Source organism: Pezoporus occidentalis, unplaced genomic scaffold, assembly GCF_034315485.1.
Source record: "Pezoporus occidentalis ecotype Australia unplaced genomic scaffold, CSIRO_AGI_Poc_V1 ctg234, whole genome shotgun sequence".
NCBI classification, from domain to species: domain Eukaryota; kingdom Metazoa; phylum Chordata; class Aves; order Psittaciformes; family Psittacidae; genus Pezoporus; species Pezoporus occidentalis.
In genome coordinates this window covers 719,937-737,109 of record NW_026914222.1, presented here as the reverse complement: position 1 = coordinate 737,109, position 17,173 = coordinate 719,937, and the positions used below count along the sequence as shown (strand labels likewise).

General features: G+C 39.8%; 1 protein-coding gene across 7 annotated transcripts in view; it reads left to right on the top strand.

The window, feature by feature from the left end:
- Positions 1-17,173, top strand: part of GHR (growth hormone receptor) — a 132,167-nt gene that overhangs the window by 12,610 nt on the left and 102,384 nt on the right. Inside the window, exon 1 of one of the 7 annotated variants that reach the window (XM_062621799.1) lies at positions 3,681-3,842. The exons of 5 other annotated variants lie outside the window; for them this stretch is intronic. In XM_062621799.1, the coding sequence (XP_062477783.1) occupies positions 3,724-3,842 (119 nt within the window). In that variant the 5' untranslated portion in view covers positions 3,681-3,723. Of the gene's footprint in view, positions 1-3,680; positions 3,843-17,173 lie in introns of those variants that run through there. One more of the 7 variants, XM_062621803.1, reaches the window with a different exon arrangement.

Below are 17,173 nucleotides of genomic sequence, written 5' to 3'. Positions count from 1 at the left end.
AGCTGGTGGTAAATAGAAACTGAATCAGTGAAAAATTGAGTTTCCCAGCTGGCATTCCCTTTGTTTCTTGGGATTTTATTCTCTGTTGACTGTCAGTTGACTATCCTGAAAGTGTGCTGGAGTATCAGAAACCTATTGTCTCCCAAAATAGCTGTGGTTCCTGACTCTGAAAGTAAATCTTCAGGCTCACCACAATTAGGAGTGGTACAGCTTTGTGGAGCACATCTCACTACACAGGCAGCTTAGGATAGATGGGAAATACATTAGAAGGCTGTGGCTGGAAGTTGAAGGCATTTCGTACATAAGGTTGGCTAATTGGGACACCTCTTGTTTCTCTGCCATGGGGGCTGTAGCATACACTGCGGTTTAGGGTGCCTGAGCTGCCTTCCTCGCTGGGAGCAGGTTTTTTGCTGGACTGATGCAACTTGTCCCACAGCTGCTGGGGTAGCAGGAGAGGCTGGGAGCCTGTGGCATCAAGAAGGGTTAAGAGAGCTCCTTTTGGCAGCAGGTCACAGCCAGATTGGTTTTGGCTAGGCATGAAGGTACCTATTGACAGCCCCGTGTACCACATGCTGCCAGCGTTGTTGCAGGGCTGGGGCTAGAGGAAACCTTACGGGCAGCTGGAGCCCCAGGACAAAGTGGCCATTGGGATCTGTGCTGTCACCTGCAAAGTGGCCCAGGTTCATTGTGCGACTCAAAGGTTTGTTGTCATGGAAAAAGAGTCTGAGAGCTCTACAGCAAAGGCATTGCGATCAAAGACAAATGTTGGGCAGGATTTAGTTGTAGCAGTAGATGGGAAATACGACCAAATGGTGGCTGGTCTGTCTGGGTGATACCTCGTAAGTTTGTTAAAGTTGCTGAAGAGTATTCACATGGTGTAATATTATGTATCTGCACTAAATACCTGAATTAGTCACCTTCTGTAGAGGTTCTACCAATTATGATAAGCATAAGACCTTAATTCAGCCACCTCGGTTTAGTCCCTGCTCTTCAGTGCTGTGTGCAGAATTTCCCTGGTATGTGCCATGCTGTGATAAACGGGAGCAGGCTTTTGCCGCAGGGGACAATAATTTATTACTAATACAGTGCCTTATCCATAGTTTGCAATTCAGTCAACTATGCTAAATAAATACGAAGATACCTGCCCCAGAGAACTGTCAGGCGGCATTCGGGAGTGGCAGGATAATTTATAGTGCTGAACAAAACAAATACAGTCACATGCAGCTGCACTGTGTGCTGTTTACTTGTGCTTGTAATGCGTTTTTTGTTGGCTGTATGCCTGCTGACACTCCCCAGTATTAGTTGCCTCTTTGTGCCCTGCTAAAATAGCTGTAGGAAAGTATTTTTATGAAATCTGAGTGTTTAAGGGAATTTTGAACACAGCCTGATGAGGTATGAATATTCAATTTAGAGTGAAGATAATTAGTCTCTTCTGTGACGTATACAGGGTTTTCATTATAAGCTTGTCTCTGACTGAGGAAAGCGAAGTGGTATTTTCTGGAGGAAAAAAGCCACAAGTGTTCAAGAAGCCAAGCCAGTTAAATCTTTTGGGTTGAATTAGACTTAGACTAATAGTTTCATCTCTTAGAAGTAGTTGGGACTATATAACTTACAAATGCTGGGCTGGTTAAACACATTTTAAATAAAATTTTAAAATAAATTTATCAGTCTGAAGCATGATTTCAGGGAGTTGAAAACTGCCAAACAGAAGTAATTTCAAATAAATTCAGATAATAAGTTTGAATATTCTCAAGTATATTCAAATTAATCAAAATATGTTTTATTTTGTATTGCATAAAATGATACAAATTGACTAGAAATAATAAGAATAAAACAGTCCTCCTGTAGAATTATATAGCAGTATGAATAGAGCCAACTGATTATTTATTTTTTTTTTTCCATCACACAGAAAGGATCTGCTACTGAATTGTTTTTTGCTGTTAGGCTAACTGCTGTCAGTTTTCTTTTATAGCTAAGCCATTGTTCGTATGATGTTTATGAGGATATTAAAATGCATTGAAACGGATAGAATTTTACTAAATGATTATTTACTGTTGCCAGGTATTAAGTGTAGAAGATAACAATCTTGGTTAAGGATTACGCTAGGCGTGATGCTGTTGATACCGTGTTAGACACTGAGTGGGGGACACATCTCTCTGTCCTTGAAAGAGTGTGCAGTGTGTCAGGGAAGCTGTCACCCCTCATGCAGATGGGAGAGCAGAGCCCCAGAGCAAGCTGTGCCAAGTGAGCTCCACAGGGTCTGCGGAGGCTCTGCAGCTCTTAAGGGCGTTTTGCTTTGCTTAATTTCCTAGCTGGAAAGTTAATTAACAAGCCTTCTTCGCTGCAGTCGGCGCTCATGACAGCATCACAGCCACAGCAAGTCAACTGCTGCTTCCTCTGCAACAGCCTCTCCAGGCTGCAAGGCTTTGGGCTTGCCTCCCTTCTCCTGCTCTCCAGAATGTGTCTCATCTCTTCTGTAAGCCACTCTAAACCTTTCTCTGCTAGTCAGGTTTTCCAAACAGCGTATGTTCACTGCCGCCTTCTGCGCACTCTTTGTTTGGCAACAGCGCTGGAAAGGAGAAGAGAGAAGCAGCCCAAAGGGAAAGTGGTGTATGTAGTCCTGGGAGTGGAGCAACTAATCACCTCTCTTGCGTGTGCTGCTCCCGTTAATCACTGCGGCATTCCTGGTGCCTGTGAGACAGTGGGAATTTATCATTGACTCGCATTCAGTTTGTGGTTCACCACAAACATTTTTTTCTTTTTTTTTTTTGGTTGGTCTTTTTCTGTTTTGCCCCCTTTTTTTTTTTGTTGTTTTGGTTTTTTTTTGGCAAAACTGCTGTCTAGCCTATCAATCCTTACTTATATTGTGCAGTGGTAGAACATGACACTGACATTTAATCTTGTAATAAAGCAGTGACAAAACTGTGTTGAATCATGGGAAATCCCTGTATGTAATAAATTTTTTATTTGGGTTTTGCTTTTCGGGTGGGGGTTGGAATGTTTTTTGTTTAAACACTGCCTAGAATAAATGTGCCTTCGAAGAAGCTTCAGACTGAAATATGCTTCAGCGAAATACACAAAATCCATTTCCAGGTTAGGGGTGGGCATAACATGTTTAGATTTTGCTGTAGGTGTGGACAGGCCACGCAGTGTGGCATTGGTGCCCTGCTGCTGGCACTGTCCTTTGTGAGAGCAAACGCTCAAAGTCCTGTTTGGTTTGTGGTCAGTAAAGATCCTGGCACTGCTTTTTTTCATGGGTTGAGGGGTTAACTGTAGTGGCCAAAACTAAGCTTCTGACAGTATAGTTTCCCCTTTGGCCCTAACTGCTACTTACAAAACTTTGCCAATACAGCTCCTAAGCTTAAAGGCTGGTTTTCTTCAGCTAAAGGGTGAGCCCTTCTAAGGGCTTCTACTCTCCCTGAGGTTTATTGCAAAATGAGAATGTTCCCTTTGGCATCAAATCAGGTTTGTAAACTTTGTTAACCAAAGAAATACGGAGTTCATATTCCAAAATACTTGGAATCTGGTTGTTGACTTTTGGGTACACAAGGCCATTGCTCTCGCTCAGTGCAGTTTTGCCCTTAAGCTTCCAGATGATCCCTGTACACATTTTCTTGTTTATTCCCTTTTCTGTCAGAGGGCTTGTTCCCAGAAAATCGAACATGAGCACAGTTTCCAAATTATGCTGAGGGTGATCACTTTCTTCTGCTGTAAGAGCGGTTGATGGGACGGATTGTGGACATTTTACACATTACTGATTTTTTAGCACTGCAGATGGGAATATTTGAATTACCAAAGATGATGAATGGATGGGGTACACACCTAGAAAGGGAGATTGGCAGGTAGGATGCGAGTGTGGGGTTTAGCTGGGAGTTGCTGCCTGTAGGGAGAATGGGAAGGGGTGGTAGCTGGGAGGGACTGTGGCAGACAGTACTCACCAGCAGTGATTTCCTGACCTTCACCCACTGTCCTTGGCACAGCTTGCTGCCCCTCTGTCCTCCAGCCCATCTCCTTCCCTTGGACATCACAGCTTCTTTCTTCATTTGAAATTGACCTTGGTGCCAAAAGGTGAGCTTCCATTGAGCAGCCTGCTTCTCTGTCTTGGCTGGGCTCCCACTCTGGGTGCTGGATTATCTTTTAATTGTTATCTTCTTGGTTTGGAGGGGGGGATGGAAGAGACAGAAGTCAGTACCAAATTATAAGGGCTGTTACAAGATTTTGAAGGTGAAGCTGTTCAGTATTGAGGAATAATGCTTTTTGTTTGTACAGTGTTAATCAACTTGCATTCCATTTTCACAGTGACAGCTCAGATACAGTTACTCTGCACCATGGGCTGCTTAGGTGAATTCTGTATATTCAAGTGAACTTTTTAATTTGCTAAATGAATCACATGGAAAAAATTAATACTATTTATATTTAATTAAAAATTTACAAACCAAGCAGTAGAGTGTACACAAAGGCAGTGTTACCCTTTATGGTTAAGCTAATTGAGGGAAGCCTTGTGTTTTTTTGAGAGGTGAAGAGTATGTGCTTCTTCTACAGACAATTCACTGCAATTAAAGGTTGTTTTTTTTAAAAAGGATGCTGTCCACTGGAATATTGTGGGGTATAGCCTCCTTTTCTGTTTGGTCATGCTAATTTCTTAATAATGTCATCTTCAGAGGGTTGGGGGGTGGCTGAAAAGAGTGGAGTGCATATAGCAAGGTTCATTCTGTCTGGTTTACTCCCTGTATAACTCCAGTCTGTGTAGGCATCTTGATAGAGATTCAGTCTTACACTTAGTGCTATAAAATGCCTGAAAACATTTCATTTTGAAGGAGGTGCAGTATGCCTTTCTCTTGCTTTTAATGAAAGTTTATAGCCTGCCTTGTTGCCTACAGAATTTCTCAGATGTGACTCCTGAAGGCTGAGGCTCCAGAAGAAATAGTAAAGGTCATTTTTAAGTGCAGTTTTAAGCCAAACTCATGAATGTTGAATGCCTGTGGTAAGCTTGGCGAGTCATATAACTTCTTAACATAGTCCTGTTCGATGCCTTTGGTATATGAGTGCTTCAGCTGCTTGAAGAGAGTGGAACAGCATCTTTTCCTGCATATTCTGTTTCAGCTTGTGAGCAAACTTACTTCCAGATATACATGTTGTGTATTAATTGCTGTCTCTGTATGGACACTGCTTAGGTCCCAGTCATGCAGTGAGATTTCTAAGCATTAAGCTTCTGCTAAAATCACTAATGCAGGATGAGACAGCATGCATGTCTCTGAACAGGGCTTGTTTCATGTCTGGGTAGTGGTAAGGGAGGGCAACAGGGCATGTTTTAGCATGGAACTATTGGACAGGCTGTTTCAAGTGCAGGGAAGGGACAGGACGTTTTAGCAGTTAAACTACTGTGTAGGACTGACTCATCCTTGTTTATATATTAAAAAAAAATAGTTTTCTTGTTAAAATAAACAGCAGTTAAAATAAGTAGCAGTTAAATTATTTCAGGAGAGTGTGCTCCTGATTAATAGGACATTACCCAAACATTACCAAAACACAGGAATTTCAGAACATTTCAGAATTAAGCTGCTTTTAAAAGTAAAGAAATCATCTTGCCCTCTGTTCTTTCTACTGTTTCTTTAAGCAACAGTTAAACCAGCTGACTTTCAATGCCATTTGCCATTGGGAGAAATGTGAACACCACGCTGGTAAACAGTTTTGCCCATTGCAGTTTATAGGCACCTTCACGGTGGTGATAAATGGCTTCTGTTAAAGAGAGAAACAGTTATGTTTAGTTGATTATAGTGGAGTGGTTTATGCCTTTTTAATTATGCTACTTAAGATGTTTTCCTCCTTAGACACTGTTACATTCATTTACCTGTTTTTCCATGTCTTAGTGCAAATACTAACAGCATTCTAGAGCATTCTTCTCTCACAGGGAATGGTACCAGTTATCTCCTTGTGATCTGTGGCTCATAATACTGCATCCAAACCCAAATCCGTCATGTCCTGATAGCCCAGAATACAGGCTTGAGTTCTTACTGTGCAGACTGTTAGCTGTAGCTAGTAGGCCCCCTTGGTGGGTTTGAGTTGAATGCAGCTACAGTGGTGCAGTGTTATTTCTGTGTTTGTGTAACTGGCATGCTTTGTAATCAGCAGGACAACCTTTTGGAAAGTATGGCTGACTGAATAAGTGTGTTTCTGATGGCTGTTTCTGCTGGAAGAGGGATTTGGAGAAGGGAGGAGAAGGAGTTACTGAGAATGAGAAAAATGACTCAGAAATATTTGTCCTCTTTTCTTTCCCGTGTTTGGCTATTTCCCTCATAAACTTTGGAGTGATTGATGCCTGTCTGAATAGGATTGAGGATGTGAGGTAACTCTCAGAAAATGAAATATTGTGCAGTTTTTAACCTCCTTCACTACATTTAAATATGCTGAAGGCTGTCAGAGTTTATTAACCATGAAGGATGTTTGTCTAGTTCACACTGACTGGATTTATGATGTCCTGCCTTTTTTTCCAAGGAGAAAAAGAAACACCAATGTTTATTCTAATTTCTGAAATTGCTAACATGATTGCTTATATCCCACACTAGGTATTGAAGATGAGCTCCTGCAGACAATTAAAGTTGCTCTCCATTAAGAAGTGTGTGCACTGCGCTTAATGAAGCAGCACTTAGCTTTGCTAACATTGTTCTGGAGCAATACGGAGGCTCTTTTAACACGAGTAGATTCCCAGAACTCTTGCTTTGTAAATAAGGTCTGTTCCCAGCAAGTCCTAATTGATAATGACTGTTAATGTAATACCTGCTGGCTACGCCTAGCCTTTACTAAAAGAGTTCTTTGAAACTTATTGATTGAGGCAATCAATTTAGTTTAAAAAAAAACCCTCAAAATAACAAAACCAAAAAAAACTCCCAGACAACCAAACAAAAAACCTCCACAACATTAATTTGGCCTCAGTTTTCTCATTTTTTTTTTCTTTATTTGGTTGAATGAGTGAGATTAAAGTCTCAGAACCCTTGTCTGCCTTTTTATGTGTAAAGCAGGTGGTGGTTTTAGATTTACTTGTAATGATGGCTCCAGGAATTAAGATTATATGGATATTAAATAATGTTATTTTCTGTCCAGGTTGACCAAAGGCTGTCCAGAAACAGATGAACAGAATTAGCTGAACTCTTTGTATCATCAGTTCTATATAAACTAATTATTGTTTATTTATTTATCCAGTAGGTGAGGTTTAGTTGCAAGGTTGAAATGGCATTCCCCTCTTGTTCTCAGTCATTAGTACTCTGTATTTGCACAGTGCTGTACAGACATCAAGTATTGAACCCTTGTCTCAGCCAGGTCTGCCGCTGTCTACAAAAAGGATGGGAGCTGTGCTTTGATCCTTCTTACCGCTCCTATTCTCTTAGAAACCTGAGGTTTGATTTGATTGCCATTATCAGAGAATGGATAAAGTTAAACATAGATCATCCAGCAGTGGCATTCACCTAATGTTTTTCTGTCACCCTGTCTTCTTTTGCGTATACCTCAGTAGTTGGATTTCTAGTGATGAATTAACCATTGGAAAGTAGTCAGCTTTTGAAGGGATACCTCTTTATTCTCCTTTTGTGTATTTTTACTTAAAAGTGATGCAGTTACAATTTTGCACAACTTGTACTAGATACTGTACAAATGCTCAGCAAAAGATAAAACTTAACTACAGACGAGCTGGAAAATGGTAGTCTCTAACAGGATGTATGAAAAAAATGTTGATTCTTAGTAAAGGTAAAATATAAAAGTAAAGTAAAATATATAATTACTATTCTCTCTTAATTGTTGTGTGTTGTTTGCTTTGTGCTTCTGACTGCATTTTAATGTTGCTTTTAGTTTGTATGGTGCAGTTTTATCTAGCACTGCACCAATAAGGGAGACATACACGTTGGAAAAATAACCATACAATTTAGCAGAATATTTTAGTTGGATTAATTTAAATTTAAGTAACAGTTTTTAGTGAATTTGATTGTAATTTTAAGTGTTTTCTTACAAAGGGGTCATTTGTGCTACCTTGGAAGCTTGTTTGTGCCCTTATTTATTTTGTGTATCCCAGCTGTATTTGGCAAGACAGTTGTACTCTTGAGTGTTTTGTTACAAGTTTATCAGCTAGTTCGGGTAATCTGTCAGTTCTGCATCTGAAGTGGACACAAGATTAGTGTGGTTCAAAATTTATAGCTCAGCATGTGCTTTACAACTGACTAATCCAAACAGTGGAGAATTGCTGCAGTTGTAAATGTTCTAAGGGACAGATAGTGCAATAAAATAATTAAGCCCACAGCTGGTCCATTAAAAATTAAACATTGGTATAGCATAGTCTTTTGCTGTGTATGTAGTCATAAAACCAGAAGAACAAATTACACAATGAACTTTTATTTTACCTTGCTCTGTAAAAACCATTAATTAAAAATAATAAAAAAAATTATTAAGCATTTCTTTCCCAGCTATTGTTACAGACTAACATATTACTCTGTAATGTATTTGGTGAGAAATGTGCTTAATAAAATATACCCTCATTTACAGAAAAGTACTTAAAATATAATAGAAAATGATAAACATTTTGTAGTTCTTCTCAATATTCAGTAGTGTCATAAACAGTTTTGAACTTAGGGATTTTGTAGACTTAAAAAAAATGTAACATTTTTCAGTCTCAAAATTTTGCGTTCTGCATATTCTGTTGTTTGTTTTCCCACCATGCCCCCTTATGGACCTCCATGGTTTTAGTCTTTGTTAATAGTTGCTGTTTGTTAACAAGACTGCATCTCTGCTGAAAATGGCTTGACAGCTGGTGTGATTGATAGCATTCAAAACTAGTAGAGAAATCTGATTTTTTCTCATGATGTTAAATTATATTTGTTTCTCTAACACTGCAGTTACCCTTCACTTCACTAGGATCCCCTCTTGCCAGTACCATAGGGTTGTGCTGATGTTAAGCAGTGCTAAGCAGTACTGTCTAGTTGTACATCCTGCCACCCCAGGAATATTTTTCAACAAGTGGTTTTGCTGAACACTCTTGCTCTTGATTTTCATCCTTTTGTGACTTCTGCATGGGAGCCTCCTTGGATGTTGTATTTTGGGAAGCCACAGGGTTATTGGGAGTGAGGGCCAGGAGAGAGAAGGCAGGACTGCAGCATTCCTGTTGTCATACCACAACCATTTAAAAATGGCATTTGCTGCACCCCTCTGAGATTGATGTCTAGGGCGGGTGGAAGTGGCTGCCTGGGAGTGAAGGGTTGGTACCATAAGGATGCCTGGGACTGTTCCCAGAACTGGGAACCAGCTGGTGCAGAATGGCCCACCTCTTTCTTATCAAGTTGTTTTGCTCTGAACTCATGCTTAAGAATGGTTTCTAACGACTGGTACTTGACCCAGCTGAGGGTTCTGCCAGACATCATAGGAACATTTTAGCTCTAGAGATAGCCGAGGTTCATGGGAAATGGATGAATGCACTTGCAGGGAGAGTGTGCCTGGCAGCATTCTTCTGCAGTATTTAGTTTAGGCCCAGCCCAAATGGGGCGATGGGGAGATACTAGTCTTTTTCTCCTCTTCACCTTTCCATATGGAGGTCAGCATCGGTTCAGCAAGCTCATGATTAAGACATGGATAGACCTCTGACGTTTTGAGTGAAAAGCTGCAGTCATCATGCACATCAGTAGTGAGTCCTATTGATGGATGAAGGGATGTTGGCATGGATACTAAGGCCAAACTGGCCAAGGATTTTGAGCAGGAGGAGGGGCTTGACTTGGAGGAGATATCATAGAATCATAGAATAGTTAGGGTTGGAAAGGACCTTAAGATCATCTAGTTCCAAACCCCCTGCCATGGGCAGGGACACCTCACACTAAACCATGACACCCAAGGCCCTGTCCAACCTGGCCTTGAACATTGCCAGGGATGGAGCATTCACAGCTTCCCTGGGCAACTCATTCCAGTTGCCTCACCACCCTCACAGTAAAGAATTTCTTCCTTACATCCAATCTAAACATCCCCTGCTTAAGTTTTAACCCATTACCCCTTGTCCTGTCACTACATTCCCTAACGAATAGTCCCTCCCCAGCATCCCTATAGCCCTCCTTCAGATACTGGAAGGCTGCTATGAGGTCTCCATGCAGCCTTCTCTTCTCCAGGCTGAACAGCTCCAACTTTCTCAGCCTCTCTTCATACAGGAGGTGCTCCAGTCCCCTGATCATCCTTTTGGCTTCCTCTGGACTTGTTCCAACAGTTCCATGTCCTTTTTATGTTGAGGACACCAGAACTGCACACAATACTCCAAGTGAGGTCTCGCGAGAGCAGAGTAGAGGGGCAGGATCACCTTCTTCGACCTGCTGGTCATGCTGGTTTTGATGCAGCCTGGGATATGGTTGGTTTTCTGGGCTGCGAGTTCACAGGGATAGCAGAATGGCATTTTAATTTCAGTTTCTTTAAAAAAAAAGAATGTTCTGCTACATTTGTGGCTTTCAAGGGTGTCTGGGTCATCCATAAAGATGGATGTAACATCATAAAGATGGAGTAACAAGAAGAAAGCCTGGAGAGACAAGGAAAACTCTCTGATGTGTGATGAGGGCTTTTTTGCAGTGGCTTTGACATGGATTCTTGTACAAATAGACCACCTGACAATGCACACCACTTAATACTAACGGTCTTTTTTCCTCTGAATCTTTAATGAATTGTCACCTGTGGTTTAATCTATGGGGCAGGGACCTGGAGTGGAAACCTGTGGTGGTGACACTTTGTACTGCTGATGTTGTCCAGTCAACACTGTCAGAATGCACTGAAGAAATGGGTGTTTATATTTAGAACCTAGGTACATTTGGGGGTATACTTGCGTAATGTTTTTACTAATTCTGTGTCCAGCCCTCCCTTTTATTTAAATTTCTTTTACTGTTTTTCAGAGGTTTGCTATGAGAACTTTCTCCACATGTAACCTGGATCCAGTTGTCCCTGCTAAAGTAGTTTTTGTTGTTGTTTTTTATTTTTCTAAATTTAAAATCTCAGATGGACCACCATGGCCCTTCACTTTACAAATTCTGAAGTTAAGCACATTAAATAGGAAAATCTACAGATTTCCAGTGACATCTTGACAGGGAGTGGTAGAACTTCAGAATTACTGATTTTCTGGTATCTGTAAGAAGGCATCAAAAGAACTTTTTTTTTTGCATATGCTGCAAACGTGTGTTGAATTCATTTAACTCAGTGTTCGGTGAATCCACTGATCATGTGCAAGAAATGCTTTTTTTTCCTCTCCACTGATGTGTAATTTGGCTTCTGAAATACTTTTTGCTCTTGACAGAACCTGAATATGAGCCACAGCTGAACGGTGTTACATAAGGTGTATGGAAGCATCTGGATGGCTGCTTGATGTGTCTTACTCATGTACTTAATATTAGGGTTAGGCTAATTAGGGAACTATTAGAGAAGGAGTTGGCTTTGTTGTAGCATGTTGTGATGGTGTAGGCATTTTCACCTAATTTTCACACTGTTTTTGCAGTTCCTTGATCCTGTCCACACTCTTCTTCTTGATCAGGTTTAAAATTTCAAGTTTATAAAATCCTGTCTAGATTCCTTTTACAGCACTCTCCAGTATCTTACACTCATAACATTTTTCTGTAACTGAGGCATAGCTCAGTGTGCTTTTACAAAGTATTTCCATTTACATAGGACTTGTAAAGAATGTGATTATGATCAAGAATTCCCTTTTTTGTAGTAACATAGAAACTTACTTGCAGGTTTGTAAGTCGTTATACAACAACTTCATAATCATACAAAACTGCTGTTCTTAATGACTTTCTAATAGAGACACTACCCAAGGATTTTATTTTGTCTTTCTTGTTCTTATTATGTTGTATAATTGGCTTCTGGTAGTATCAAACCACTAGGAAATTTCTCTCAGTAACATAATTACTCTTTAAATGTTTTAATTCAGTCTTAACAATGAGACACTTGGAATTATGTGTGTGCCTGGCTGTAATTTTGGCAGTTGATGCAGTGATGTGTTCACATCGGAATACCTAGGGTTTTCATCACTTCAGCTTTTGATTACCAGCACTGTCACTGGGTAGTATTTACATCTAGATGTATATATACGTCTATCTACATCTACAGTTACAGACCGTAATTGGATTCAAAAGCTTATAAATGCATAGCAGCTTTCTCAGAAGATTCACAGCAATCCAACTTTTATTAACAGTAAAATAACATCCAAGCTAAAAATCTCCATGCTTGACTTTGTCAAGGATTTCAGTACATGAGCTTTTGGGTTTATAATTGCTTTTATGCATTATATATCAGTTACTACTGCTACTACGACTGCTAGCATATGCATCTGTAGAATTTATGGGGGGGGGGCAACCACAAAGCAAAACAACAAATTTTGATGTATATTGAACTTAATGGGATGCTGTTTAGAACATCATGGCTACATTAAGTGTGAGCTGTATTCAGCAGCATGAGTTTGCAGTAGGAAAATACCTGAAATCAATCAAGTTTTTTGAGTACACCTATCAAAACTCCTCAGGAAATTGTGCAGAAACCTCACTGGATTATACTGTCTGTAGACTACTTCTGTGGAAGCTGATACACTCTTGATGCCTCCTCTGGCACCTGATGCAAGTGCTGTCTCCCCATACTGTGGCTACCAGCATGCGTCCCTAACACAGTCTAGAGAGAGGAGAGGTCACTGTACTGTGGTGCAGGTGGTGTAACAATTTTTCTCCTAAGCAGCTGGGAGGATGGATGGAGCAATAATAAAGAAATCATGCAGTTCTTGTTGGACCTATTTGGTTATCACAAGCCCAGTTTCTGTAGATGGTGGTAGAACTCTTCAGTGAGCAAATTCATGTTGCACAGTAGGTAAATATAAGGTGTGAAAGCTTTGAGTGTATTCATACTGAAGACCTGCACTTAAAGAAGAATTCTCTGTTTAAATGAAAAGAGTTTTTCTTGTCTTTATTTGGTTCTGTTGAATGGCAAACTAATTTGCTGTTTCCTGTAAGTAGTGTTTTGTTTCTGAAGCTCTCAACTAGCAAGTAATGTGCTTTCCAAGTAGGATGGCTTAAATGGAAAGGGCTAGCTAAATAAAAGAAACTGATTAATGTGGTGTAGAAATACCAGGACTTTTTGGTGGAAGTGAATACACCTGAAAGTAACTGTAGGTGATATTAAACCAAAGGGTAATAATTTGCATCTCTGTGACATTCTTTGCATATGCTTTAAAAATACCTGAAATATGTGATCTCAGCAAAGAATAAAGACCAAGAGGTTTTTCAGGATTTGGACTAGAAATAACCCAAGGATTGCAAGTTTTGCTCTGGAAAACCACTGATAGTTCTGGAGGCCTGAAGCCTTTGTCTCCAGAAACCTAGAAATGTTTATTTGTCAGGCTCTTAAGTGGCACCTAAGTTGTGCAGTGTGCACAATTGTGAGACATTCTTCTCTTTAATACTATATTCTTCTATTTTTAGCTAAACACTGCATGAGGAGGTTGTGGATACCTAATATTCTCAGTCAAAATAAAATAGCTACGCGACAGATACAGAAGAACAAGAAAAGATACACACTTTATGGCCTGATCCTGTTAATCTTAAACTAATGGAAATTCAGACATCTGCTTTATCTTAACCCACCACTGCTGGTAGCTTAAGCATTCCACTTTTTTTCACAACTGGAAAAGCAAATGCCACTTTCTAAATAAGGGGACAGTAGTTAATTCTTTCAGCAGTGGGGTAATAGATTATTTCAACATTACTCAGAGTTCAGTACAGTCATATGATTGCTGAAACATCTGTTAATGCAGAAAAGTAATGCATTGTTTCTGCTCATGCATATTATCCCATGTGCTTCTAATGCATAATTTTCTGTCTGTGCCTTTGCTGACAGGTCCTAGAAGATGATACGCCTCTGCAGAAGAGTTTGGATTAGTAGTGACCTATAACTAGGGATATTTTTTTATGGCCATGCAGGTTGTTGGCTTTTTGGGGGGGTTTGGTGGTGGGATTTTTTGAGTCTGGAATTGTGACAATACAGTTTGATCTCCTTCAAAGCAAGGGCTAGAGTAACATACCCTGGGAGACTTAGTGCTGTGCTTTTGATATGTGTTTTTTATGTTGGTATTGTGTTAAGCACCACACATTCAGCATCAGGGGTAGCAAGCCTTGACACTCAGGACAGACAGGACAGACCACGCACAGGAGAAGAGTGATGTGCAAATGAAGGCAGCAGTGAATGGCTCAGTGTCACACAAGAGGGCATTGCTGAGTTCAATCCAGAGCTGAGCCTATGTCCACTTGGGTGAATAGGCAGTGTGTTTGGCTGCCGCAGGCAAAGTAATATTTTGGGTTTGAAATATATTTCTGATAGTTGCTCACCACTGTATAGACAGACATTGTCAATAACCATGCTAAATTGCTAGTCGGTATTGTTGGTTTGGGTTTTGGAATTTTTTTTAAATTTAGAATCATTTTATTCTGTAGTTTATCAGACTATTTTAAATATAGATTATTACAGGTCAGTTCTGTTGCTTAAGTTAGAACTTGTGCTTCCGTGTTATAGCAGAACTTAATACACAGTTAAACTAGTTTACAGTCTTTCTTCTGTGTTTCTTCCCTGAAGCAGAACTGCAAAGTTTAGCTTTAAGAGACAAACCTTATCTTCATCATTGGATCTTTTTCTGAACGGTGGGTGTGTTGTTCTTCTTTTCCCGTATTGGCTTGGTCTATTTAAAGTTGACATTCATATAAACTGCTCAAGTACTTGTATATGTAAGCTTTAGAGAAAATAAGGGAAAATAATTTGAGCTCTTCACTTGAAGACAGTTAATAGCCAGCTGGGTTTCTCATGATACTGTATTTTTCCATTGCAATTTCAGCTGAGTAAGGATCTGGTCATAACACAGTTGCCTTCTAAGGTAAACCCATCCTGTTTGAGGCTTTTTTGAGTTAAAGCCAAATTCAGTATCTGTTGATGCTTTGAAAGATAGCAGTACTCTTTAGATGAGCATTGCGCTTGTGATAGTAGTGGTTTCAAGTAGTTATTTGATTTTTATAGTAAAGCAGACCTGCACAGCCACCAGCTCATAGTTTATTTAATTAAAGGCAGATTTTCAAGAAACACAGTTATATCTGCATTCAGGTGGTAGCTAATGATGATACTGTTTGCAAAATCTTCACTTTATTAGAAGACTGTTGCAAGACATGTGCCTGCAACTGCATTTGGAAAAGAATCAGTGGTCTGTTTTAGGCAGATGTAACTTGGGCAAGCCACAAGGGTAGCTGGAGGAAATCCAAGCCCAGAGTAAGCAAGGAGCAAATATACCTCTGAGGAGTTGATGTCTCTCCAGGGTCAGAACAGCAGTAAAACAAACCTGATTGTGAACTCAGGATTTGAGCAGTAAAAGGGAGGGTCTACGTGCAACATTCATCTCGCATTTCACCCACAGCAGTGCAGGACAGCATGTAAATGATGCCATTTTAGGGTTCCTCTTGCTTAGATAGGAAAGGATTTCCCTCAACCACCAGCTTTCTTCACTGAAATTCTTAAATCTGTCATTCATTAAACCTAAATTCCTAAGTAGAAGTGTTAGGTGGCGCTTTGGTGGACCCTGCTTTTTTCTTTGTAGTTATTTTACAGAGAAATACTTCTACGCTGCCCACTTGGTGTGATTCATAATTTTTTTCCTGAAGATGATGTATAAAGAAACCTTTCTTATACATCCCTCTTGCTTCACTAGAGTGAAGTGATATTTATTGTAACATTCTGTGTTCTTCAGAGCTCCATGTCAGTCATGTAGAATTAACTTACTAATTTTGCTGACAAATCTCTCCACTAAAATGAATGTAAGAAGTGTAAGAAAAGAATGACCTAGAGTTCTGTCTGATTCATTACTCATGCTTACAAAGGGATCTTGCCATAATTCATGATCCTAACTTCGGAAAGAAGCAGGTATATGACTGCTGTTAGCTTTGGCAGTAGACCTCTTTGTAGGTTAGAGGCTTAATTATAGTTTTAAGAGCCCAAGGGGTTACTTAAACATCCATGCAATTATCTTAGTGTTCAGGAATTTTATATGTTTATTTTTAAAAACCTTTCTTCCTTAATTTCTCTTCTGGGACTGAAAAGAACAGATTGCCATACTAGTTGTTTGGGTTTTTTTTCGCATTAAATGTGTATTATGATAAAGGACTTCTCACTGTGGCTCAGAATAGGAATTATATTCAGAATATTGTTGCCAGTCCTATTCCCTGCTGAATTTCTCCATCTGGTAATATTGCTGTTTAGGAAGTGATAACATATGTATGTAACAAGTTGCCTGTAAAAGCCCAAAATAGGCAATTTGATTTTGCTACTAAAATAATAATAGTCAAGCCCTCTGGTCTGCGATTGCCAGCTTTAAATTATCATGGTTGTTATAAATCATGCAAGGGGATTATGGGAAATAGAGCTTTCAGCTTTTCATTACAAATCCCCCATTTTCTGTCCAGTGATCTAAGGGGGAGTGACAAACAGCCAGCTGTCTAATAGCCTTACAGACCATTACCCTCAGCATTCCTGGGGATAGGAATGGGAAGAAGGAACATGCCTGAATTTTGCAGTATCTTTGGGATCTTAGTGCTTCTTACTACACAGATTAATAGCTAAGAACTGCGTCCACCTCCCCATATAACAGCTACATAAGGGGCACTGGCAGTTTTCCATGTTAGGAACAATGCATATGTTACACATGCATAATTGGCTAGTTAGCACTGAAAACAAAAAGAGCCTTTTATATGTGTTCATCTTCCCTGTGCGAGAGATGTTTCTTCTTTTTACCTTTAAAAAGTAGCATCGAACTCAAGCATTCAACTAATGTGTTCTCTGCCCCTTTGTAAGTACATGTATGTACTGTCAATGGTGGGCTCATCAGGACCCTGGAGCTACCTGTATGAACCCTTTGAATAATCATGGGGGAGACCGTCACAGTCTAAAGACTTCAAGCAGTGTGTAGAGGGAAATAAGTATTAATTTTAAAATGAAGTTGTAATAATTTCAATTTTCAAACTTTTCATTTTACATCTTTAGATACTATCAGTGTTGTTACCTGCACGACTAAGGCATAGACTTTTCCCTGGAGACCCTGTTCCAATTGTAGATACTCTATGCTTGCTGTCCACTGACTTTGGGGGATTTAGGCTGC